General features: G+C 50.1%; 1 protein-coding gene and 1 long non-coding RNA gene across 2 annotated transcripts; one reads left to right on the plus strand and one right to left on the minus strand.

Moving 5' to 3' along the window:
- Window positions 1-283: 283 nt before the first annotated feature.
- Window positions 284-6,294, plus strand: SSUH2 (ssu-2 homolog). The gene is made up of 4 exons (XM_056338422.1): window positions 284-690; window positions 1,466-1,535; window positions 4,520-4,625; window positions 5,815-6,294. The coding sequence occupies exons 1-4, from the start codon at window positions 681-683 to the stop codon at window positions 5,866-5,868; spliced, it is 240 nt and encodes a 79-aa protein (XP_056194397.1). The 5' UTR covers window positions 284-680; the 3' UTR covers window positions 5,869-6,294.
- A 4,341-nt stretch (window positions 6,295-10,635) lies between these two features.
- Window positions 10,636-21,242, minus strand: LOC130148404 (uncharacterized). Its single transcript, XR_008821553.1, has 3 exons — window positions 20,768-21,242; window positions 19,348-19,491; window positions 10,636-16,192 (listed from the first exon to the last, which is right to left on the minus strand). It is a non-coding gene; the product is annotated as an uncharacterized LOC130148404 (long non-coding RNA).
- Between the last annotated feature and the right edge of the window lie 4,666 nt (window positions 21,243-25,908).

The raw sequence follows: 25,908 nt of genomic DNA on the forward strand, positions 1-25,908 counted from the left end.
TCACTTTCTTGGGTTGTTCTTTATTAAATGCTAAGGGAAATATCAGAGACCCCTTCTTCCTGGTGTTTTCTTCCTCTAGAAGTTTAAGGACCAACCTTGCTGCAGCCGTTTCAAGAAAGAGCACTGGATAGTCTTTCCTCTTTTGTTAATTCTTTTTTTTTCAATGTTAGCAGAACATTTGTTTGCATGACAGTTCCCATTTAGCTTTTGTCTAGCTCTATAGCTGGTCAATTTATTTTACTTTTTAAGTGAAATGATGAATAAAGAAAAAAAATTACTTTCTTTTGCCAGCACTGCATAGACATTTGCCTTTGTTAAATAATTATTACTTATGACTCCTTTAATGGTTGTAGACCACAATTTTATGGTGTTGGATCCTGTCCTGTTAGCACCAGAACTGTATAACTGAATTTAGATGAAGGAAGAGTGCATGTGCATAATACAAGATATCAGAAATCCCTGGGCAGCTGTGTGCAGGAATAATCTTCTGATTTCAGGACTGTCACAGATGCCATGGTCACAGCCGGTCCAAGTGCGGGGTGTACCATGGGGCAGGTTGGGTAAGGAGCTGGGAAACTTCCCACCAGCAGCCTGCGGTTCCTGTTCCTCTAACCTGCGGTCCATTTGCAAAACTACAGCGCACACTATCATCTTATCACTGTACTTATCACGAGGGCTGGATGTCTGAGAGTGAGTTCTGTTTTATTGCCCCTTTGCCACCCTGTATCCCAAACGCACTCATGTTCAGTCCAGCTTCCAGCTGATGTTCCCAGGTCCTGCAGAGATGCTGGATGGGGTTGTCGAAATCCTGCCCAGGTTGAAAAGGTGTCTTACCCTGTCCTCAATCGATAGCCTATGTGTTATGGTGGTGAGAGGAAAAGGAAAAATTTCTGCGCTGTTGAAATGAGGTCAGATCTTAGGCATGAATTATGGCAAAATATTGCTGTCTTTCAGATATGCTCAGTTCTGTGTTTGGGGTCTCTGAGAGGGAGAGGAGGCTTAACCCAGGGATGTGAGTGCAGCTGTAAATCTGGCCTCCTGTCTTTATTTGTTCTTCTGCACAGATATTCCCAGACAGCCAAAAGATGTATTGTTATTGCACAAATTTGTTGCTTAATTGAAGTTAATCTGATTAAATATGAATGCTTAAATAAATGTATAGTACTAACTGCAAGAATAAATTACATTGGAAAAACACACACGCAAGAAAAAAGGCATTTCTACCTAGATCGTGTGTCTAGTTTGCATCACTGTTTGACCAGAACACCTAATTAATCCTGGGTCACAATTTATAAGCTATTTTGTACACTCTTCACTGGCAATGTACGTAATTGGCATATGCCTTTCTCTGCAAGCCTCAGTTAGCAATTATTTTGATAACATGCATCAAAGGTTTTGATTTATAAACCTGACATGCTTTTATTCTAGCAGTCACCATCTATTTTAATTCTTTGTGTATTTGTAGATGAGGTGTGTAACGTGCAAGGGATCCTGATGGAGGCTAAAGCAGCAAAAGAGATGCCAGCTTTGTTCAGGTACAGGTCGCAGAAGGTACGGTGGGCTCCTCTGCACATCACTTGGTGTGGCTCTGCTCGGAGCCTATTGCTTCCCTTAGCCCACATGCACCCACACAACAGAGTGGTTAGTAGAAACCAGTCATCCCAGTCCTGCTGGCCTGGTGGAGCTTGTCAGCTGATGGTCTGCTGGTAGGAGGAAAATACTGGAAGGTTGGTAGGGGAAGAAAAAGCCCTTCATCCAGTATGTCTAAGCCAAAATTACTTGACTTGCTTCTGGCAGAGGGTACGGTGCTGAGCTGGGGCATGCTTTTACATGCCTGTGTGCTTTTTTTATTTTGTACCATGAAGATCACCCAACAGATAAAGCAGTACAGCAGTAGCTTTATTGTCCAGGAAAAATGGTCAGAAATAGCCTTTTCCCCACTCTGATTTTTAAATGAACTTTCATTTGTAACATATATCGCTCATTCTGTGTGGCCCACCCTCAGCATTCAGAACCCAGGTTGGTATCCCAGACTTGTGAAAGAAGCTCTTAAGCATTTGGAAATGGAAAATAGAATAGAAATGGGAAAAAAAAAAACCCACAAATAAAATAATTTTTTGGCTTGGCTTTCTTCCATCTCTTTCACCTTTCTGTTACAAGACTGTTGCATTTCCCAGCTTCTCTGGGAAACTGGAGAAAGCTTTGGGTTTTCTGGTGAAAGCAGAGTTTCTTGGACCTTCAGCAGCTGCAGCAGGAAGGAGGCTTCGAGTCTCTCCAGGTCCATGCTCAACCGTCCATCCCAGGTCTCGGTGGGCTCTGCTGGGCTCAGAGCCTGGGGCAGGGTGGCGGGGCTGGAATGAGCCAGCCTGCGATGACAGCAGCAAGTTTCAGGATTGCTCTGAGGTCCAGTTCCGCAGTGCCCGGGTGGGGTTTGGCAGGTTTCGTGGCCAGCCCAGCCTGGACAATTATTACCACCTCGGTTTTTTCCAAACATCAAACATAACAGGCTTAAAAATAATCTTTAAGTGACAAAAAAAGAAGGTACTGTTCTAAAACTGTTCTGTTTATGTGGCTCCATTAAGTTTAAAATAACAGAGATGGTATTGTGCATAATCATGGCAGTCATTTTAAAGCATGAATCCACTGGGGCTAATGATGTCTTGAAGAGCCTTAATGAATCAGTTGTTAACTGCTGCTAATCTGTGTTGCATTGATGCAATCAAAATGCTCCATGCATAAGCATATGCCTCCTGCATCTGCTAGAAGCACAGGCAGCAGCATCTTCAAAGTGACACTCGCCTTCCTACCGTTGTGTGGGGAAATTGTGATTATCCTTAATTAGATGTACAAATACATTCTTTGACTAATTCCACATTTACAAATAGTTTTGAAGCTGGCATTAGTCATTTGTTTTCCCCGGCAAATATGTTATATCCCTTGAGTCACAGACCCGGGGGAAAATGTATGTGTGGTGCATTTGCTGTCATTGACTCCTGTAGCTGCTGACCCAGCCGATCTACACAAACAGTCTGAAACAAATCCCACCCTCAGGTCTGCAGGCCCCTGGAAGTGGGCAGTGTTTAAAATCTTGTTTTAGATCCCTTTTGTTGCATGCAAAGGTGCAATACCTGTTCTGGCTGGGGCAGCAAGACCTGTACAACCTGTCAGGGAGGGAAGAAGCTACAACATTTCAAGCAGCTGGTGATAACCTGGTAAGCAGCACGGGTAAAGTTCAGAGCTTCTGTTCCTGGTTTTACTGCAAGGCTCGGGAGCAAAGCTGGGAGAGTATTTGTTGCTTTTTCTCAGGCAGAAACAGGGGCTTGGAGGGGGCAGCTTCAGTCCTTAGTAAGGCACGCTTGTCCATGGGGTGTGGTGGGAGCTGAAGCTCATAGAGGTAGAGGATGGTCCAAGGTCACCCAAGTCAGGAGTGGAGATGGAGAGGCTGAGCCCCTGCCTGGTACATGCTGGCGCAGCCCCAGCCCGAAGCCCCTGGCCACCGGGGTGACATGGGGCAGTGGCTGGGCTCCTGGCTGGGGCTTCAGCGATGGTCTAAGGCTGCTGGCTGTGCTGATAAGGGGCTTCCCATTTGGGAGCTCTAGTGCCAGAGAGAACAGATGGGGATGAAAAAGGTCTTAACTTGTGAGGTTTAGGAAAAAGCCACTACCTGCCCTGCTGGGTGCTTCCTGAGCACTTTCCCATTTTTGTACAAAATGTCTTCGATTACCCTGTGTGAAATCTTTGAAAACACTGTCTCCTTCCACACTGAGAGGTTGGAAATGGCCCCAGCCATGCCAATCACACTGGTGGGACTGCTGGGGGGCCCCAGCCCCAGGGCTGTGCTGCCCCCGACAAGCACAGCTCTGCCAGACCGGCAGCTCCTTTGGAGACCATCATCAGGCACTAACAAGGTCCATGTCCCCCAGGTAATAGAGCAAAACGGGTCACTGAAATAGGAGCTGTGGCTTTGGAAAGGGAACGTGAGACTTCTCCTGCTGCAAGGACTTAATAGTTGTAGGGGGCTCTGAAAGCCATAAGGCAAGGTGATCACCATGGTGGTCTGGTTTCAGGATGCAAGAGTCATCCATGGTTGTTGCATATACAAAGTTATTAAGAAACTAATGTGGGAGTGCACAAAGGCTAGGCAGGCATGATTACTGTCCTCGGAAATCAGGGAGCACCCAAGCCTCAAGTTGCACCAAGGGAGGTGCAGACTGGATATTAGGAAGAATTTCTTCACTGAGAGGGTTGTCAAGCACTGGCACAGGCTGCCCAGGGAAGCAGTGGCATCACCGTCCCTGGGGGTATTTAAAAGACACATAGATGCAGTGCTTAAGGACATGAGTTAGTGGTGGCCTTGGCAGTGCTGGGTTAACAGCTGGAGTTGATCTTAAAGGTTTTTTTCCAGCATAAATGATTCTATGATTCTATTATTACTTGATCATTTAGAAAGAGCCTGGAAATAGCTCAGTGCCCTACAACCAGCCTCAGATCATTCAGTTGCTTTCCCTCTCTCTTGCAGGAAGAACAACATATTTGAATTTGTTTCTGAGCATCATCTGAACTTCCCAGGGGAGCTGCTCAGTAAAGTCAGTGGAGAGAATATATTTAAAGATGAAAATGTGGTGGTGAGTGTGGCTCTTGGGGCTGGAGGGGATCCCCCCTGCACAGCTGTAAAAAAGGGGGAATGTGAAGTTCCCAGTTCACATTTGTGGGACACAGCTTCTCCCATTTCTACAGTCAGGAGAAACTTAGGGAGCAATGGGATTATGGAATCCAGCAAAAGTGGGTCTTTTTTCATCTGCAGCCACTGGGAGATGGTGTCTGTGCTCCTCCCTGTGAGGGCACTGGGGTCAGGGAGCTCTCAGGCTGGAACAGAGATGCTTTGGCCAGAGCAGGGGTACCTGCAGGTGACCTGTGCAGTCTGATGGTGTGGCACCAGGACCTCTGGGTGCCTGCAAAAGTCTGGGCAAAACAGTCTGAAAATGGCTGAAGCACAGTGCTCTCCCACAACCAGTGTCATTTCAGTTCTGCCCAGTCTTCAGCTTGAGGTTGGTTGGGTTTTTTTCTTATTGCAACTGAGTGAGGATTCAACTGTACCTTTTTATTACTTATTAGTTGTTTTGAAGTAACCTGTAGAAACTTCAGCCATGTACCAGGACTGGGAGATGGCACCACGCAAGAACAGACCAGCTCTCCCCCAGAGAGCTATTACTCAGTGTCATGCACCTGTAGTGAAGATTCTGCATCTGGTGTTGCAGAATTCCGTTGGGATTTGAATGATGCTTTAGCATCTGAGTCACTCTCCAACAAATGCATTAAAATCAGTGGGCTTCTCACATAAACAGCTATCACTCCTGGCTATGTGAGAAGTAGCTGCATTCATGACCAGTTCTGCTTTGCCCACAAGCTCAGTATTTCTTCTGTAAATTGTCCACATGCTGGGGGAAACAGAGAGGTTTAAAAGACCTTTCAGATTTAACAGTGCTGTGCTGCTGAAGGATGGTGACAGTGAATCTTACTGGGGCACAGAGTCTCCTGGTGCCAGTTTTTAACCAGCCCAGGAACGGCAGCCTCCCCCCGCGCTGTGCCGGGCAGCACTAGCCTCCGCCTGGAGAGGCATGGTCCCCGTTTTGGACACTTCTACATTTTGCTGGGTGGGATGGACGTCTTTGGGACTTTGAGCTCAGCATTTGTTCTGCATATTTCCATTATATGCGCAGGTCTTTCCTTGTGTGTGCTGGTAACAGGTGGAATGAATATATTTGTGCCAGACAAATAGAGTCTCTTTTGAGCAGCTGGGTTTATTTCTTGCAGGTGTACCCCACCATCGACTTTCCTGAACCCAAGATCTCCCTGGCCTCGCAGTGAGCCATCGCAGAGCACAGTGCAGCCTTTTCCATGTCCTCTGGCATCCGCCGGCAGGTAAAGGGGAGCTCGGAGCGGGGCCACCCCCATGTCCCCGCTGCCTGCTGCGCACCCCTGCGCTGGGGGGGTCAGCTAACGATTGATTAGTTAGCTTGGTTAGACACAATCAGATGTCAAGAATAGCAACCAATCTAACTTTTTATTTAGAGGTGATCTTTAGCAAATGAAAAAGAAATTCTAATTATCACAGAAATCTTAATTATCAAGTGAAATACCAGGGAAATAATTTTTTAGAAATGTTTTGAAAGATGTAGGCAACTGTGGTTATTATTGCTCCTTTTACCTTTTCAAAGCCATGGCAAACATTATCTATTACCACTATTTTTATCTTAGAAGCTAATTTTGAATAAACATTAGGATTCCACTCCATCTGATTCTCACTAGAGTGTTGCAATCTCTGTTGCTATTATAAATGTGATTGCAAATGTGAACGTTTAGCTAGAACATACTGTCTTTTCACCCACAGGAAAGAGAAGGTTTCATGTTAAAAATGCAAGTAAACTCAAAGACCAAAATAAACTTAAAGGGAAATGGTTTGATTTTTCCATGCAGTCTGTCAAAACCAGCTCTTTGGCAAATACTGTCCTCCAACTTAATTCCAGCCTATAATTTCCACTTCTTGGCATCAGAGGCAGTTTGTTCACTAGATTGCTGCACAGCAGCCAAAGCATCCTCTAGCTGTATAGGAAAGCAGGTGCCGAAAACCTCCTGCCCTGCCAAATTGCCGGCACCACGTAGTATTTATGCCGATCCGGGCTGCCTTTTGCCGGCGCTTTCCCCACCATTGAATTTTTCATCCACTCTGCTTGTCGTTGGCTGAAGTTCTTCCACTTAATAATCAGCATCTTTTGGAGAAAGCCAGGGAGGGAAATCTCTTCTTTGTTGCTTGGCTGATGCTATTCTGGCTTCTTGCGATGCTGGCCATGTGTCAGAGGCAATGTCAGGACCATTGATAACCCCTGGGTTATGGGGGCTGGATCCCGGCAGGCTTTGCTGGGCTCATGGAGCTTTCTTTAAAACTGAGCCTCTGCCCCCGTAATGGCAGCAGGAGGTGAGAGCCAGGGTGGGCGCCCGCCCCTCGGCTCCGTGCAGGGCTGCCCTGGCGCGGTGCCCTCCCACTCTCATCCCACAGGGCTGGCGTGTGTCACTGGGTTGGAGCTGGTGGCAGTCCTGGCTGATCTCAGGTGGCAAACTCACCAAAGCTTGGGTTTCGCTGGTGTTGGGGAGAGGCAGGAATTGCTCAGCTTGTTCTGCAAAGATAAGCAAGGAGCAAAGCAGGGCCCTCCACAAGGAGGTCAGGTGCCACCCGTCACTGGTGCCAGCCTGCCTCCTGTAATTCAGCCACGAGTGATAATTACCAGGTAATTGGAGATGAAAGCAGTGTCCTTCCCCCTCAGTCAGCAAAGGCAGCAGAGCAGCAGGGGTTAAATCTGCAGCAATTCCTGCTGCAGTAACACAGCACAGTGCAGCCCATCACTGATGTCCCTTCCTGCTTCCAAGGGACAGAGGTGACGTGTGTCCACAGTTCAGCACCAACGCCTGTGTGTGCTGGTGTGCACCCAGACCCCTGCGGCGTTCACACCAGTGGGATGGGGGCAGATGCTAACACACCGAGGACTGGAAACAAGGGCTTACAGGGTTTAAGGAATTAGCTTAAATAAGTATAAATGCAGTAAAAATGGTCTAGTGTGCGAGGGCTGGAACATGCTAGCTGCAGCTGGGGGAATTTCTGATGGCTGTAGTGATGGGCTGGTGGATCCCCATCAGATTTCATTCTCCCCTTCACAAAGCAGGAACTCTTTCAGACCTGTGAGGCTTGTGGCTAAAGCTGGGGCTTTTTTCCTCTCTGCACATGTTGGTCTAAAGCAAGACACAGCACCTGCTCTGAGCTGCAGGTTTCATTTGAGCTTTTCCTTTCCTTTTCTGGCGTCAAACTATTGAGCTAACCCCCATCACAGAAGTCCACTACCAGTACTCAGGGAAGCCTTACCTCTGCTACATCTATGGGCTGGAAAACAAGGTGTACGTGCTGGACTACCCCGAGAGGTGCTGCTGTGGCTGCGCCATCGTCTGACAGTTGGTGCTGGCAGAAAAGCACGTTATGGCAGCGATCACCCAGTGACCCTGCACCCACAGGGATGCTCCAGGACCTTTCCCACTGCTCCAGGTATGCTTGCATCTGCAGCGGAGCACTGCAAACAAAATGGAGAAGGGGAAGCAAGCCATGACATCCCTCCCTCGAGACCACTTGTGTCTCTGAGCCAGGGCCAGCTCCAGGTATCCCGCTGAGTTCAGGATTTGGGTAAATTTTCCCCCCTGTAGATGTTTTCCTTTCTCGTTGCAGTGCTGCATCATTAGGGTGATGCATATTGACAGAGACATTTTCAGTCCAGCTATGCAGCTTATGACTGCTGCCTTCCTTTCCTCATTTTATTTGTCAGTTTTCCCAAATTACTACATAATCTATAATGATATATTTCAAAATCTATCCAATTAACAAACCTAACTTTAAAGGATTTAATATTAAAATACCCAGGAATGACGTCTGAGGAGTGGTTGTACCAATACACAGTTAGTGTCTCAGAATAAAAGGCTGCAGTGGTAGGCGCTGCGGGCGATGTCTTGGCAGCCACAGGGATGGGGAAAGCAGGAGGGTGTGAGGGGGAGGACAGGGAGTCACCCCTGTGTGCGTGGGCTGGGGGGGAATGAGCTGTACCCCTGGGGACAGCACCCACTCCTGGGCCTCATCCAGACAAGGGGCATTGGCTCCAGTACCTGCAGGAGGCAGTTCTGCCACATCTTCCTCTTTTTTCTTTTTTATCACCGATCTTGCAACATTTATCTCAGAAAAGAATGCATGAGAACCTTGGCTCACTTTGGGTTTAAGGCTAATTTGATTTAAGTGCAAACACTTGTGTTTGTAGTGTAGAGCTTGAGAAGCTGAAGCAAACAGACCCTCAAAAGTTCAGAAATGTGCAGGCAAACAGAAAGATGTCAACAGTCATATTTAAAAACAAACCTAACAACTCCCCTCTCCTGTGATTTTTTTTTTTTTTTTTACATAGTTCTTGTGCTCTTTGGGGGCTAATGACGGGGTTTTGCATGGGTGGTACTGGCTGCCCTCAGCAGACTGCTGCATCCATGGGGATGTGTTTGTCTGCAGCCTGATGCTCTTGTCTGTGGTGAGAGTGTGAGCTGAGTGAGCAGGCTGTCACAGCCAGATCATGGCAGAAACACCCCTCGAGGGGTTGGGGAATTTTTAAAAGGTAAAGACCCATATGCTGGCTTGAATGGGCATTATAAGGGGTGAGAGTAAGGAAAAAAATGGCTGGGGAAAGATGTTTAGCAGCCAATGGATTTTAAACAAGCGAGCTGAAAATTACTTTGTAAAGAAAGTGGTTTTAAATGTTATTTCTATAATGAAAAAACCATGCGATTTCTGCTAATGTGTAAGCAGAGAGGATGAGCATTCCTGATTTTGCTGTGGGGAGAGAGATACAGGCAGCAGCTGCTGTCCTGGAACAGAGGGATGTGCCCCTGCGTCAGTCATGGTGCAGAATGCCTGGAAGTGACAGATTGTTTTTGGCAGATGCATCTAATGCATTTTTAGTCTGGCCTTACTTGTGTTAAACTAGTCCCTGGCCTGTGTAAGGCTGGAAAATACCTGAGGAGCTGATCCTGCTGCTAATCGTACTGGGTGGCCCACGCAGTGCTGGGAAGTGGGTGCTGGCATTGGTGCTGGGGTCCTCTGGAAAGAGCTGCAGGACCCCAGGTACCATTGGCCATGGTCACGCAAAGCTCACGTGGCTTGTGTGCGGGAGCTTCATTGCAGTCTCTGCGGCCAAGCCAGGGCTTGGGTTTATCTTGTTGGAAGGGTTAAACCTGGGTGAGAGCTGAGCTGCAGCTCCCCCAGCACTGCTCCTGCACCCCCAGAGCCCCTTCACTTGTGGCTGAGCAGCAGAACCTGCAGGGAAACCAAAACTGCTGCGCATCGGCGTAGGAATGGGTATGACCTGGTGCACCTGCAGAAAGCAAATGATTGAGAAGAAGAACTACAGCACAGAGCACATGGAAATGGCCGGCAGGGGAGAAGGGAGGTGCAGGGGTGCTCAGCCCCGGGGTGCTGTGGGACCCAGGGCTGGGACTCCCCGGGGAGCTGCCCTGTCCTACAGCAACCTAGCCAGCAGGAAAATGCAGCCGGCAGCTATCCCACAGGCAGGCCCGTTCCCGCTGGACCTGAGGCTGTCAGAGGGTACTGTGCCAGTTGAAAAGACCACCTAACACCATCAGGGCAAAGAAGAAAGAAAGGTAGGTGGTTTTCTGCTGAGCCACCAACAGAAAGGGACCAGGCAGTTTGGATAAGCTTTAGAAGCAATCCAAACAGCCTAAATAGTCATTGGACCAGATTCCTTCTTGACTGAGCAGTTGCTAGTGGTTGTTCAAAAACAAATACAACCCCCACTTTGCTCTCATCGAGTCATTCTTGAAGCATGAGACAAACTTCATCCTCTCTGCTGCTGCCACCAGGGTGGAAAGGGCCAAACAGTGCCCGGACGCTGCCGTGGCAGCTGATGGGCAGAGGGACGACTGCTCAGACATCCTCTGTCTGCCATATTCCTGCTCCAGCCCTGTCCCAGTCCCAGCGGGACGAGGGACGAGGGTCACTTGCTGGAGGGGGTCACGGGAGGGGGGCACTGGGACCATTAGCCCCTCCTGCACCCACTTGCTGGGCTTCTGTCCCAGTGCTGAAGTGTTGCCCAGGCAACAGGGTGAGCATCCTGGATGAAGGCACATGTGGGCACAGGGGACCGACACCTAAAGCCAGGTGCCACCTCCCCCCTGTGACAGACTCGGGGTGGCAGTCCTGCCATTCCTGGCATTTTATTAATAGAATTTTAACTATTTTTAGATCAAAAATAAATACATTCTTGGCTCTCAAGCCACACTTTTCAATGCCTGATGAATGAGCAGGACCTCTTTCACAGGAAACTATAAAATTCCTGGGGTGATGGCTTGCGTCTGCTGGAGTGAAGGGAAGCAGAGTTCTACGCTCGTTCCGCCTGCCAGCCTGTGCTCAAATGTCTTCACCAGCAGGGAGGGCTGGTCATTACTGTTATTAATAACTGCACTACTGTGTTTATTATCAGCACTGCATGGGAACGAGGAAAGAAACTTGATAATGCTGAAACCCTTGTCCTGTGCTTTAAAAAAAGCAAAGCTTTGTAAGTCCCTGCTAGGTGGGAGCAGAGGCCCCCTGGACTGGCTGGACCATCAGAGATGCTGTTTAGGACCAGTGCCCAAGGGTGGCCATTTTCTGCCATCTCCTCCCCTCATGTTCCCCCGCACCATAACGAGGGATGCTCAGGGGCTTTGGCTAGTTCCTTAATTTGTCTTTATGGGCTTGCTGCCCAGGAATTCATCCAGCGTGCTCCTGAGCACACCTGCCCTGTGTGCCTGTGCAGCTGCCTGGGGTAACAAAGGCAGGCTGCAGCCTGAGCACAGCTCTAGGGTTGCTTGAACTCACTGTTACTTCAGTCACTGCAGCATGTGTCTGAGGAACCTGGCGGAGGGCTCATCTGCGACCAAAGCAGCAAAAATGCTGCAGGTGAGTCCAAGGTCTCCCACCGCCCCCCTGCCCCCTGCAGGTTTACAAAACAAGTTCAGTCAAGTTCAGTCTTTTGACACAACAGCCTCTAAATGCAATTTCATCTAATAAATATGATAAACTGGTTGCAGCGACCATGTTTTCAGCTCATCCTCTCCTGCTCTTGGTGGCAGGGCAGTGCAGCACTGCATAAAACAGGAGGGGGATGGATTCCCAGTGGGTTTGGCTGGGCACCATACGTGGACTCTCCCCTGCAGCCCCCCCCTGCAGCTCCATCCTGTCTCAGGGCCCTGAGCAGACTGGGATAATCTGAATTCCTCTATGCCAGGAGGGATGAAGTTCTTGCACCAAAGCCTACCAGGTACTCTCCATCCCTGGGAGCTGCAGGCAGCACCATGGGGTCTAGGGGAAGGAGCTGTGTGCTCCTCTTTCCCCCTTCCTCATCTCAGTTTAGCTTCCTCCTTGTGCTTTTGCTTCTAGCACCTTTAAAATAACATTTCTTCTATCTGCTAGAGCAGCTTCATTGCTTTACATCGAAAAGCCAAAAGCATACTCAAGAAACCCTTGAAAAAACAGTATCTTCCCAGGAAAAAAATTTTCCCCTGCATTGATCTGTCCATCTGTCTTAGCACCAAGATTCCTCACATACTGACCTCCTGACACAGCCTGCTTTTGTGGAGAAACCCACTCCGAATTAAGCTGCTTTTTCTCTCATCTCACTGGGTCCTGGACATTTTTTTCCAGTTTCTGAGGCTGTGAGGGCTGTCATGCTCTCAACATGGTAATAACATATCTGGCTGTTGTGCTTGCTAATCATCAGTCAAGCTCCCATTTTAGGCCACATTTTCACTAAAATGCTGCCTTATTTGGCCTTTTCCTCCCCACGATTCTGGTGCCATCACCCAGCAAGCAGCCGATTCAGCTATTGCCCCAGCCATCCCCTGTGCAGCGGAGAGGGGAGCTGCTGTGCCAGGGGGAGGTGGGGGGCGCGGGGCCGGTGTCCCCTCCCACCGGGGACCTGGGGATGGCATGGCTGTGAGCCCCGAAGGCAGCCCAAGCAGCTGCGGAGTCTGTGTTTGAATGAGGCTTTAAACCTTCCTCCACAGCTCAGAGCCTGGGATGCGCCGGGGCTCTGCTGCTGGCATCTGCCGGATTCTGCCCCGGCACCTGGGGGTGGCCAAGTGAAAATCTACCCCCAAGGCACCCGCTGAGCCCCCCCTTACAGATCTCCATCTCGCACGGTGTTACAGAGCACGGCAGCGACACGGGTGCCACTGAGTGCTGCTCCCCCTGGCAGAGCTGCAGCTCAGGTGACAGTTTCTGCCCTGACCCCTGCGCCCCCAAACGCCACTGCTTACCGAATAACCCGCATGAACGGCTCGGAGCATTTCCAGCCTCACCAGAACGTCACCCCCTGGGGTTTCTGTCGCTGTCCCACTCACAAAGCACTGCAGCCTGTGACCGCTCAGCAGCGGGTTGTTCTGGCCCAGCAGCTCCGGCTGGAAGGGGAATGCCACTCCTGCCAAACTGTGACGATGAGACCAGTATCTTAATTATTTACCCCAGGGAAAGAGGTGTTGTCCCATGGGACAAGCTAAGAAACTGCTACCAAAGTGCTGCTGTCACATGTTTGCAAACAGTGGGGCTGTTCTCCGTGCTGGTGCTCCCAGCTTTGCCACCTGGCAGACCCAGTGCCACATGGCACAACCTGGACGGCATGGGAGAACTGGCTTTATTTCCCTGGGACACCTTGGGACAACCGGCTTTATTTCCTTGCTCTGGAACTTTCCTCTTGCCATGTCAGAAATTCACAGCCCAACCCTATAAATCTTCTTTTGGCTGAAACCCCACTATAAAAAAAACTGTGCCAAGAGCTAATTAGAAACAAAAGAAGATTAATTTTGAAAAATCAGATGAAGTAGGATATTACAGGGTTAGGGATATTTCCTGATTGCATAAACCCAAACAAAACAAAACTCACATATTAATGACTCCTAAGAGATAAAGAGATTTATTTTGCTACATTTAAGAATTAATCTGAGTCATCTTATTACAAGAGGTGGTTTTGCCAGCTCATGCTGCTGGTATTTCTTGCAATAAAATGGCCGAGGGCTGTTCAGTTTGGGATGTCCTTTGCCACTGCCTGGGACCAGACAGCTGGGGCCATGGTCACACAGTACCCACCCCTCATGGATGGTCCTTCACTCCCACCTCAGAAAAACCCAGTTTTTCAGTGCCATGTACCTTGTGGATGATGAAACTGCTTGGGGAGGCATCCCAGGGCAAAGGAAGCAGGACAGCCTTGGGGTCAGGTTTCAGGTGGGGATGCAGGAGCTGATGCAGGAGGTGGTGGGGGATGTTCCTCTGAGCACCCATCCACATCCCCTGGCACCAGGGCATGAGGGAGATGAGAAAGATAAAGCACGTTTTCTAGTGTAAACTGCTTTGACAATATATTTATAATGAGAACCTAAAAAGTGGAAAAACAAAAATACCAAAAACCCCAAACATATTTGAGGCAATACTCATGAAGCAGCAGCAAAAATTGTGGCAGTCCCTTTGGTGACTCCATGGGTGTTGGAGTCCTGTTGACTTCTTGCATCTATTTTTGACGTGAAACAGCTCGGATGGTGAAGACATTAGCTAGCTGTGCTTGCCTTGTTTTATGAAAAAGAAGGAAGTACCTCTCCCATGTGGGAAGGGAAGGAAAAAAAACCTTACAAATGAATGCAAAGGTCAGCGCAGGAAAATCTACTGCCACCTCCGTTTCCCAGGAGGGCAAATGTGCGCTGGGGCTGGTGGCAGGGCTGGTGGGTGGCTGCTCAAAGCCAGGCAGAGCATGCAGCAGCACATGGCCAGGGCAGCTCCTCCACACGGGAACTTGCTCCAGAACTGCCGTGCTCTGCAGAGGGTTCCGCAGCTCGCCTGGGCTGGTGGCTCTCTGGGGCGATGCTGAGGACACTTGGCAGCCACCTGTGCAGTATGTGGGCGCAGGCAGGGGACAGCAGCACAGGTGCTCGAGCCGCTGCAGCAGGCTGCTCGGGCAAAGGGCTCTGTGCTGGGGGTTGCAGCAGGGTGCTGGACTCTGGTCTTTGCCTAGGAAACACACATACCAAGCCCCACTGCTGTGCAGTTCAAGACCTTGTAGCAAAACATGAGTTGTAGGCTTGCAGTTGCTGGGGAGTGCTGGCGGTCTGAGGCTTGTCCAGCCGGCTCCCTTAGGCTGGGAGGGCAGAGGCATCCCCTGCAGGCACCCAGGTGACCAGGCTTTCTGGCTTTCTCCACCGTGCCTGCTAAATCAGGGGTGAGCAACAGAAAGACCAAACCTTTAGTATTGTGCAAGGAAAACACTGATTAGACACATGCGGTAACTGACTGAAATGCAGCATTCTGAGGCCTATTTTTTCTTTTTTTTTCCCCCGCTGGCCGCGTTACTCCATTTCCCCAGACAGATGACATGTTTATTTGGCTGAGCTGTAGCTGGGAGCTTGCACAGTCTTATCATTGTCAAAGCACAGCCTAGCAGAGAAGCGATTTTATCTTTTGCTCTCTGCTGTTTTTGCTCCTTCAGGGCTGCCCTTGCAATAGAAAAGTAATTAGCAATTGGGCAGCAGCTCAAAAGAGGTTGTGTGATCGTCTGTAGAGCTCCTTGCTTTCCCAGACAAACAAATGTTTCTAACTCTTTATTTTGTGTAGTTACTGGGTTCAAAATTACTATGAATAAGTTACAGGGCTTGCTATCATAAAAGAGTATGTTTTTAAGGACAAGAAAATACATTAATTAGTTCAGGCACTAAGAACATATGAAATAAATCGAATTTCATTTTGGGATTAAGGAGGAAAATCTAGGGAGGCTCCAAGACAAATTTGAGAAAATATGATAGTTGCAGTTAATTGAAGTGTTTCAACCTCATTTTTTTCTTAACTGTTTGAAATATGTTTTCCCAGAATCGGGATTCCTCACAGAGAGCTATGAGTAGGGATCACACATCACTTTATATTTGATACTTCAAAACTAACTGGAATTTTGCATCCAGCTGCAGTTAATGCAGTGCCAGGATATGTAGATTACTGTCAGGGTGCTATTTTTACAGGGTTTTTCGGCTCGTTCTCTTCTTTTCCAGTTCTCTGCTGGCTTTTTCCCAGCTGAACAACCTGGCGGCAGTGCTGACTGGGATGCAGACCCCACTCCAGCGCCTGACCGTGGCTCCTGGGCGCAGGGGATGGATGCTGCAGGGGCTGCTGCAGGCACTGTGCGGGGCTGAAGCACCCAGGGTGCTGCTTCTGCCCATCTGGGGAGGCTCCGGGGGCACGCACCAGCATCTGAACTGCTGGGAGCACCATACCTTTGATCCAGCAGCTGTGGCTCCCATTTCTTTGCTTCCTTTTGTTTATGCTCACAGGAAAATAATAGCACCCAGGTGTCCGGTGTCCGGTGCGTGGGCAGCAGCACCCATTCTGCAGCAGGCGCTGGCAGTGGTTCTGCAGCCTCATGCAGCGTGGGGAGGATGGATTGGAGGCATGCAGCAGCAGCAGCAGCTGCGTCGGGCCCTTTGGTGGCTCCTCTGCTCCAGGCTGCTCCTTCCTCAGCTCCTTCCAGAGCGCCCTGCTGTCCCAGCTGTGGCTTGCACTTGCTGGCATTACCAGGGAAACATTTACGAGCTGTATGAAATAATAATGAAATTTTCTATTTTATTCTAAGTCACATTAAGGAAAAGAACTCCTTTCTGCATTAAAGCAAACAGAACAAAGGAGACGCTTGGCTGTGTTCACCCTCGGAGGCATGTGGTGTAGCAACACTCCTATAAAGTTAGTGCAAAATGAGGAACCTGCCTCTGGAGCAGGCCTTGGCAGGCTGCAAATTCTGGTTTATGCAGTAAATCAGAATAAAAATTCTTTCATCACTCTTACTGACATATTTGCTCAGCAGACATTAAATATTGCAGTTAAAAATGAGAAAGCTGAAATCCAGCTGGAAGTTACCTGGAGCTCTGGAACTGCTATTAACGGCTGGGCGGTCGCGGGGCTGTTCCTTGCAAAGCGTGCAGGAGCAGCAGCTGCACACCGTGCTGCCCGAGCGGTGCTCTGGGGATAAACTGCATCACATAATAACATCTGATGAAACGCAGGCTGGACCCCCTCGATGGTACCCATGAACTCCGCAGCAATCCCCAGCGCTGTGCAGCGGCGCTGGGTTTGCGGTGATCACCAACAGGGAGCTTGTACCGTGCCCGGGCAGCGCGGGCAGAGCCAGCGGCTCAGTGCACGGCAGAGCCCTGCCGGCTGCGCCAGGGCTGGGCACCGGGGCCTGGCGGGTGCTGCCCTTGGCAGCCCCAAGAACTCCACTGTGGCCAAACGCAGCCCCCCAGCTCAGGACAGAGGGGCTGGGGCTGGCTGTGCTCTCCTTTTCCACCACTGTCCCCCCGACTCTTCCTGGGCTTTTTGTGATCGCCACGCACAGCACCTCTCCTTTTCCCCGTTCCTGTCGTGCAGGTACCCAGCGCTTTTCATCTGCTGAGGGCACGCGTGGCCCCTGCAGGTATACTCAGAATTATCTTTGCATGCAAATATGGATGTGAGCTATGAGGCAGGGGAAAGGCTTAAATTAAGCAGTGTTTCAGCCGCGCAAGGGAAAGCAGAAGCATGGCTGTGCTGGCTTACAGGAAAAAGTGCTGATGTGCAAACAGCGAGCACAGCCCTAAACCTCCGGTTAGGGGCAGGGGGAGGTGAGAGGGCACTGGTGAGACCTCCCAGCATCACCCCTGTACCACGGACATCAAGGTGGATGGCAAACCAGTCTCTGGTGGCTTCCCATGCCCCTGCAGGACCCACCAGGGACCCCAGACCACAGGGGTGAGGCAAGGCCACCTGCAGCACCTGGGGCGGCCCTGGAGCGGGGCAGCTGGGGACACCAAAGGAGCCGGTAGAGCTGGAGGTCTCTGGGACTAGGGCAGAAGCCCCAGGAAAAGCTATGTGCAGCCACCTCACGTGAAGTTTTGCTAAAAGCAGCCAAAACAACAAAAGATGAGAAATCCCGTACCGCGAGCGAGGGGCTGGTTCCTCCACAGCTGCTGCAGACTCTGCCTTGTGCCAGGGGAGCGGCTGCGCGAGCAAGCGTGGGCTCTCCTAGGGCCTGCAATTAGCATTTAATACCAAGAGGCTTGTTGCCTGAGGCCATAGTCAGCCCTCTGAAAATATATTTTATTGGAGGCCCAAAGCGATGCAAGGGCTTCCTGTTACAACCAAACCCATCTGGTTTGGGTTTTCGGATTTATCCCTTGATCCCTGCCATGAGGGGCTGGTGCTTTGCCAACCCATTGTTTCTTAGCTGGAAACAGATGGTACGGGCTAAAAATCTGATGGTGTTCAAAACCAGTCCAAGGTATTTAATGTCAACCTGCTGGCCAGATGCAGTCAGAGATCTGCCCCTCTGCCTCCCGAGCTCCCTGTCCCCTGGGCAGTGGCTGCACTGTGGACCTGGGGACAAGGAGCATGACAGCCATCTCCACCCCTGGCCTGATCCCACATTTGAAATCCATGAACCCATCCATTTCTGTGCTATCTAATTTAAACTGATTTACCTCTGCCAGGATTTTTTTCTCAAGCTAAGTGAAATCAAGAACGAAAGGTGATCTGAGAACTTGGTTCTGATGGAGAGCTTACTCCTTGGAAGAGGCTGAATAGATCGATACTCACTTTCATCACCTTTCTGAGTCACACTTTTGGTGACTAAAAACCCATAAAGAGCAGCTACTTCAGGGAAGACACATTTATCCTGATACAACATTTTCATCAAAATTGGTTGAAACAGCCTCAGAGTTTTGCAAGAGCTACTGCAAAATTTGTCCTGATTAAAAAGAAAAAAAAAAAGAAAAAAGAGGACTTCCCCCAGGCAACAGCATTTGTAGGAAAACCCTTGTGCAGTCCTGGCTTTCTTTTGGTGAAAGACCCTGGGGCACATTTTCTGGTGCTGTAAATAGATATTCTTCCCTGAATCCTCTGTGCTTTGCCATGAAGATTGTGGACTACAATCCCTATCTCTCCAGGACTTGTGCTTCCAACAGCCCTGACTCTCTCCAGGCTGTTATCCAGCCTCCAAAACCTGATGCCAGAATTCTTCTCTCCTGGCACAGTGGGCCAGGTTTTCCCTGCTGCTACTCAGCTGGCTGCAGCAAGTTTCCACAGGGGAACGTGACCCAGTGAGTTTAATCAAAGGGTACTTTCATGCTGTTTCAAAGCATAGACGTCAGTCACACAGAGGAGTATTGACTGGGACACGACAACCAGAAATCTGATGCAAAATCTAAATGCCATGTCTTGCTGAGGTGTTTAAAGCCAGACCAAGAAAAAAAACAGCAATATAAAAGGAAAGAAAGGTTTCCTATTGAAGATTTAAGAGTAGGCTGCAGCCTCAGATAGATCAGTTACATTCAAACTGCCCACGGGGTATGAAAGATAAAAGGGCAGGATTTCTGGAAAAAGCAAAGCAAAACAACACAACATGGGGCCAGCGATGCTGCACCCTACTCCTTCTGATGGGAAAGAGTGTTGCCTGTGACACAGGCTTGATTTCCATACATACCAAAAGGAGGTTCCTCTTTAGGAGCAGCCTTACTTCCTACCCTAAACAAATGTCTTTGTCACAATATTATGGGCTGGGCATTTCAAACACCAAGCAGCAGGGCAGGGCAGCGTCAGTATCGCCGGCTGCCACACTGGAGGACAGGAGCGAGCGGGTGAGAGCCAGCAGGGCTTGCATGCCGCCGGCTGGTGTGCCGGTGCTGTGGCATTTGCTACAGCTAGTCGAAAGCACGTACCATTTGTTGAGCTTTAATCCTTTAAATATTGTGCCTGATGGTCAAGTAACTTCTGGTACATTTGGAACAAAGCGGAAGGTGCCGTTTCCCGGCTGGTTGCTTTCATCTGTGAACAGCAGGATCTGATTTCTCTAAACTTTTGTCCTGTTGGGGTTAAAAAAAAACACCATTAAAGATATTTGTAACTTCTTCAGTTTGTTTGTACTAAAAAATAAAAATCAAAGGGCGCTTCTTTGGAAGGACGATGACCATGTCCCTAGCATGCTGAGAAGAACAAACATGGGTGCCAGGCCCAGGCAGCGCGGTCACCCAGGCTGGAGCTTGGGCAGCTTCCAAAACCCTGGAACTCCTTGAGGCGGCCTCTCCTCAGGCACTGATTTCCTGGGCGTTGGAATATTCCCTCTTTATTTGTATTTAGTGGTGCCTTTGCCTTGGGGATTTGCCGAGTTGCTGATATAACCCAGCTTTATCAAGTGCGTTGGCATTTCCCCAGGCAGCTGCTCACTGCGCTGCAGCAGCAGGACGGCAAGGAGCAAGGGACAGGGAGAGGTCTCGGCATCCCTTTACTTCAACCAACGTGACATACTGAAACAAAGCCTCAGCCCAGGGCTGTGCACCACAGCCAGCCGGGGGCTGCGTCCGGGCTGGGTGGCACCGCTCGGGGGCTGCTCCCTGGAGCAGGGGGCTGGGATGCCAGGCTCGCCAGTGCAAGGGCACCTGGGCGGCTCGCTGGCACCCGGGCAGGCAGCAGGCGCCCCAGGAGACCAAAAGCAGGTCTGTGGGTAGGGGAACTCCCGTACCCGTGTGGGACCACAGTGATGCTGCTGCGGGGAGCCCCTGCCCGTGTGCTTTTTGGGGAGGCAGCAGATGGCCTCTGTGGCTTGGGAGGGGTGAGGAACAGCAGTGGCTGGAAACCTGGCAGGGGAGCAGGTGGGGAACAGCAGTGCTTCCAAAAACTGAATCCAAGCTTAGGATTCCCCCTACCAGCTTTTCTCCCAGCTGTATTTAATAATGCAGACATGTGTCAGGAGCAAGCAAGCCCAGCTGTCTGCAAGCCGTTCAGCTCTTCGGTTAGCATCCCACCCAGACCCAGGCAGCAGGGGCTTTAACCCCTGGGCTGCTGCTGCCGTGAGTGGGACAGATGAGGGCATGGCATTGGAGTGCTTGATCTCCCTTGAAAAGTCCCTGGAAAGTGAGTAAATGTCTCTAAGTGTCACAAATTCATATTTTTCAACCTAAAAACAGTAAGGATTTTTCTTACAAAAAATGCTAACGTCATCTAGAACAAACCAGGAACAACAGGAAATATTTCTAGTGTGGCTCTTAAAAATTATTATTGTGGGAGGCTGCTGCAAGGACAGATATGGGGCTCTGACCCGTGGTCGGCGCAGCTCTGCCGCAGCCCCGGGGATGAGCTCACCTGCTCCTGGAGCCGGAGGATGCTGGCGTGGCCGTGGTTTTAGATGAGTCGCAATGGAAGCCCTCAGAAAGACACAGTCTCATAAAGGCATCCAGGGCCAACAGGCTTTTCTTTCTGCTTGGTCCCAGCCTTTTGGATAGTTTGTGGCCAAGCTCTGCATTGGAAGAGGTGTCTTAGAGATCTCACATCTGGTGATGGAAGGTGGCATTCTGGATGCTGATACGTCACGAAAACACCTCCACATCCTTTGGGCAGTGTTAATATTTGGACAGTGTTAAAACATAACCAGCATTCCTTAGTTTAGATTAATGCACTGGCTGCATCCCAGTCCTTGCCAACCTGCGAGACACTGCCTGGGTTTCCTCCCACTCCTCAAGCAACACAGGGCTTAGGGCTTGACATTGGCACTTGGTATTTAAACAAAATACACATTAATATCTGTGGAAGTAACACCTGAGTAATAGCTGCAGGAACAGACGCGATTAAGGGCTGTGGAGAAAAACAATTAAGCTGATCAGCCAAAATATTAGGAAAGCAACTCTGCAAATAACTTTTTTTTCCTCTCTCTCAAAAATAAAGGACCCTGAAGCTGCTGGGAGCTGTGCTTTGAATATTCATGGGGTATCACTGGTCTTCAGGCAGCGCTCGTTTGCACTGAGGATAAGGGAGGCCACCAGTTGTTAACCTTTGCAATTTGGCCTGTCCTTGCCTGCATTAGCACGCTATGGAAAAAGCCGAACGTGGCGGTCACGGTGTATTAGTCCTGGTAACGGCTGTGTGGAATCAGGCTGCACTGCCTTGTTTGCCCACGGACAGGGAGCCTGGGCCTGAGTCTGGGGGCAGAAGAGGAGCTTTTTCTTACAGCCAGGGCAGGGGGAGCCACAGACCCGGGCTCGGGGGCTGTTGGACACAGGGGGTGCTCCCACGGGATGAACGCTGTGACCCTCCTGAGGGGGGGGCGACATGATGGGTCCACATGCCAACCAGCCTTGAGGGCATCAGGTCCTGCTCAGGCCATGTTTGTTTTGACTCCATCGTCTTGTCCAGATTAAACTCAGCCATTTAAAAATTAGATGCAAGGAGCTGCTGACTGAGCCTGCAGGCATTCGAGCGCATGTGCACCCCATTGCCTTCATACTGTGTCACTGGCAGGCAAATCCACTTCGGTACAAAACCTGGAGTCCTTTAGGTTCAGGTAGACCACTTGGGAAGGGTACTTTTTCTCACTAGGCTCTTGCCTTCCAGCACTTCAGGCTCTCCTGCCTGCCTGCCTCCCTCCCCCTTTACTGGGCACGTCTCCCTTTCCCCATCATTTGCAGGTTCTTCTTTGGGTCTGGTAACCAGCATGGTTGCAGGACGGATGCTGGTACTGTATGGATGGTGCTGCTGGAAGCAAGTGATTCCTCCCCAGAGCAAAACATCAAACTGCAAAGTGGCTGTTGCTTCAAAGATGGAAAACTGAGTCACCAAATGATGCAGATCTAGAATTACTCATGCGGTGCAAGTGGGAATACGGGAAGGTATTCATTTTCTGCGGGATCTGAAATATAAGCTGGCATGTAGAAACAGAATAGTCTCCTGTGGCTCACTACGAACCTAAGCTGGTGTGGAATGGGAATGACTGAATGCACAGACTGGTTTGCAGACCCAAAGAGCAGAGCCATGGCCCCCCCTTACTGGCACGCCTGGTCCCCCTGGTAGGTGCTGGCAGCCGGGATGGAGAGGCAGTGCCCACGCTGCATCCCACTGGGTTCCCCTACCCAGCAGGGCCAGGGGCACGCTGCCCTGCCGCTGCAGGTCCTGCCCCCCCTTGCTGGGCTGCCTCCACCCTCTGCTGATGCTCACTGTCTGCACTCGCCCGGGAGGTGCGGTTTGGCACCACAGGGTGTGGAAACACCCATGGAAAGAGCAACAGAGAACAGCTCGGCTCTGTCTCTCCCGCAGCCCAGCTTGCACAGCAGCCATCTGTTTGCTGGCCTCTGCGCTTGGAGGAAGCGCTGGTGAATTAAAGGCTGAGGAACAAAACAGCTGATTTTGGTTTGTGGCGTGTGCACGTGTGCAAGGGCAGCACGCAGCGTGCCGAGGGCCCGGTGTGGCTTCCCCTGCCCAGAAACAGAAGTAACCCCAGCATCGTGCCCATTTAGGGCCATGCAGACACCTTGCACCATATACGAGACAAACCAGCTCTTAGGAAGTTCCTGACCACAGCCCAGCTCAATGAGACCAACAACCCAAAAACGCGGTCCCTGTGCTACCGACTGCTGATGCTGCCCATCGCTGGGCTGGAAGGGACGGGGAGGGAAGCCCCCCTGCACTGCCAGGGGTCGCACAGCCGGGACGCACTAATACAGAGACCAGCCCGGACCCAATGGCGGGGTCTCCACCATGGGAAAGCACCTCACCCCCCTGCGCTGGGGAGCGAAGGCTCTGTGCCCACAGGGTGCAGGGGAGGTGACATCCCATGGGCGGAGAGCAGGGCGTGGGATGGCTGCCCTGCCTGCACCAGGCACGCGGCCAAGCACGACCGAACAAACCCAGTTTGTCATCACCGGGTTTGCAAGCCTGGTTGATAGGAACGCAACACCTTGGTTTTTCCAGCCTTACCTGCCACTTCTTGTCTTTCCTTTAGCTTCTCATCACATGGCTTAAAATGTCTTCTGTTGGCACAGGAACTGCGGTGTGGCATTTAGAGAGGGACGAGCACAACAGGCTCAGCAACTCTGTAATGCACCAACCAGGGAATAACTGTGCATTAGTCGTGGAGAAGCACAGGAACACGAGGGGACTACATTAAGCAGAACTCCAGTACAGACACAAGGAAACCACTGTACTTACACTGTTCATAAACTGGCTGGTGGTGTTTGCAGAGGGATCCCCTTGAATCACCACCCCTTTTCATTGTCTGGTCTCCTGCATCCCAGGTGGGCCAGCATCCCTCCTCTCCCCGGCTCGGTGGCACCCCCGAAACAGTTTGTCACAATTCCACTCTCTTCCAGCCACAGGAAGGTCCATCCCAAACCCCAGGGAATTTATGAAAACCCCTCAACATTAGGCACAGTCAGTGTATCAGGACTAGTTAATTAAGGGTGACTTGTTATTAATTTGGAGATTCCTAGAGTATGTGATTTTTTAGTCCCTATAAAGTCATCAGAAAAGAAAAATTGCTTTAACAAGTTTTCCTTGGATTTGAAAAACTACCTTTCTTTTCTGAGTAAATTCAGAGCTGCAAAACCAGAAGGCTGGTGCCTTCCAACTGAATGGCTTTTGAGTCCCGTTTCACTAAAAGGGTTGCTTTTCAAGCCGTGTCAATCTAAGGAAATTTATTTAGGCAGTCTCAAGGGAAGGTCTTGGCAAAGCATTAATAGTTTCTTTTATAAAAGAGACCTTTATTCACTGGTCTTTAAGTTGGCCTGTGTCTCGTTCGGCTTTTTGAGTTCATGTGCCGAGAAAATGCCTGTCTTTGACAGTTTCCATGCCTCAGCGCCATTGTGGGGCTCCAGAGGAATTTGCTAAACCCGTAATGAAACATCTGGCTCAACAATAACACAGCTGCACGCGACGCCTTCCCACCCTGGGCAGTGAGGTGCTGCAGCCCTCGGCACCACGGGCATCTCGACTAATGCTGCGGCTCGGTGCAGCCTGCTGCAGGGGGCACGCAGGGAGCGGGCAGCGTGGGCAGCGCAGGCAGCATGCTGGGCGACGCACCAGCGAGAGGGGCTGAGTCGTCACACAGGAAAAAACAACCAACCCTGTTGTGCATGCTTTCTTACCCTGGATCTGTTACAGCTTGTCTGCTGAAGTGGCATTGGGATAGAAACCACTTCATGGGAGAGCCCTTTTCCCACTCTGGATGGGAGTGAAGCATGGGCAGCTGGAACTCCAGAGGACCAAGTGTGCCTGTAGCGTTTGGGACCTGCAGACCTGGGCTGCCACTGTGGAGGTTCTGCCCTGTCTCACTCCGTAGCCACCTTCCCACAGCTCTCACCTGCACTAGCTATGTGCTTCGAGCCCAGTTGTGAGGGCTGGGCATGGGGTACCCAGGCAGCTCAGTGGGATAAGTCTCTAGCAAGGCTGTGGAAAGGCAACGGGAGAATGATGCTTGCCAGCGAGTGGAGCAGTGAAATATATCAGTACTTTGCACAACTAAAAAAAACCCACCCAAACCTGATTTAAAAAAAAGCATATTCAGCAGCTGCAGTGCCGGTCCTGCTGCCAGCGGAACGGTGAGGCACGGCCGCGGCTCACCCTCACATCAGAAGCTGGCGCTGGGCGTGCTGCAGAAGTCTTCATTTCTCTACGAAGGTACAGAAGCTATATCATATATATATCTCTTCTGTAACAGGGGTTACCTGTCTGCAAGATGGTTTGAGCTGACACCTGGAAGTTGCTTAAACAAGTACCAGTGGCTATTTGAACACTATCCATCAGGATTTATTCCTTAGTTGTTACTGCCTCTTCCTGTTTGATGAGAAGGGACTTCTACGTTCAAAATTGCAGCACAATGAGATGAGATCATCTCCTTATCGCTTGGCTTTCCAGGTAGACAAACCCTGTTTCCCCCCAGCTTTGCGAGCAATACAACGCGGCGCAGCCATCAGCGGGGCGCTCCCGCAGACGTGCGGGGCAGGGCAGGGGCAGCGCCGTGCCCAGGGCAGCTGGAGGCCCCCGCCTGCACCCAAAATAAGGCAACAATGCATAAAAACCTCATTGTGGAGAGGTTTACTTTTTTGGCTATTTGGCTGAAGAAGTTGAGTTAAAAAGTAAATAAAAGCTCAAATTAGATTTATATAGACATAATTAACCTCACTTTTTATAGAATAACACATAGCCATATGAACTTTATTTAGCTTGGTCCTAAAGCAGCAGCTGTTGCAAGTCTCTGGAAGAGTGTTTCCACTGAAACACACCAGCACTTCATGAATGCTTGTTTTTTCACCTCTAAATTTTTCTCTCTGGAGCTTTTAAGCAAGTTTTATTGTAGTGTTTATATAGCCACCTCGCTCTGCCTTTGGTTTATGTTTTTCTCACCTGAAGCCACTGAATTTTGAGTTTTATTTCTTATAGGTATCTGAAATCACATTCTTTTAAGAACTGACTGCACTAATAAAACTTCTTAAAAGTTTCTGTTTAAGGCAATTGTC

The sequence above is a fragment of the Falco biarmicus genome, chromosome 4, assembly GCF_023638135.1.
Source record: "Falco biarmicus isolate bFalBia1 chromosome 4, bFalBia1.pri, whole genome shotgun sequence".
Taxonomy (NCBI): Eukaryota; Metazoa; Chordata; class Aves; order Falconiformes; family Falconidae; genus Falco; species Falco biarmicus.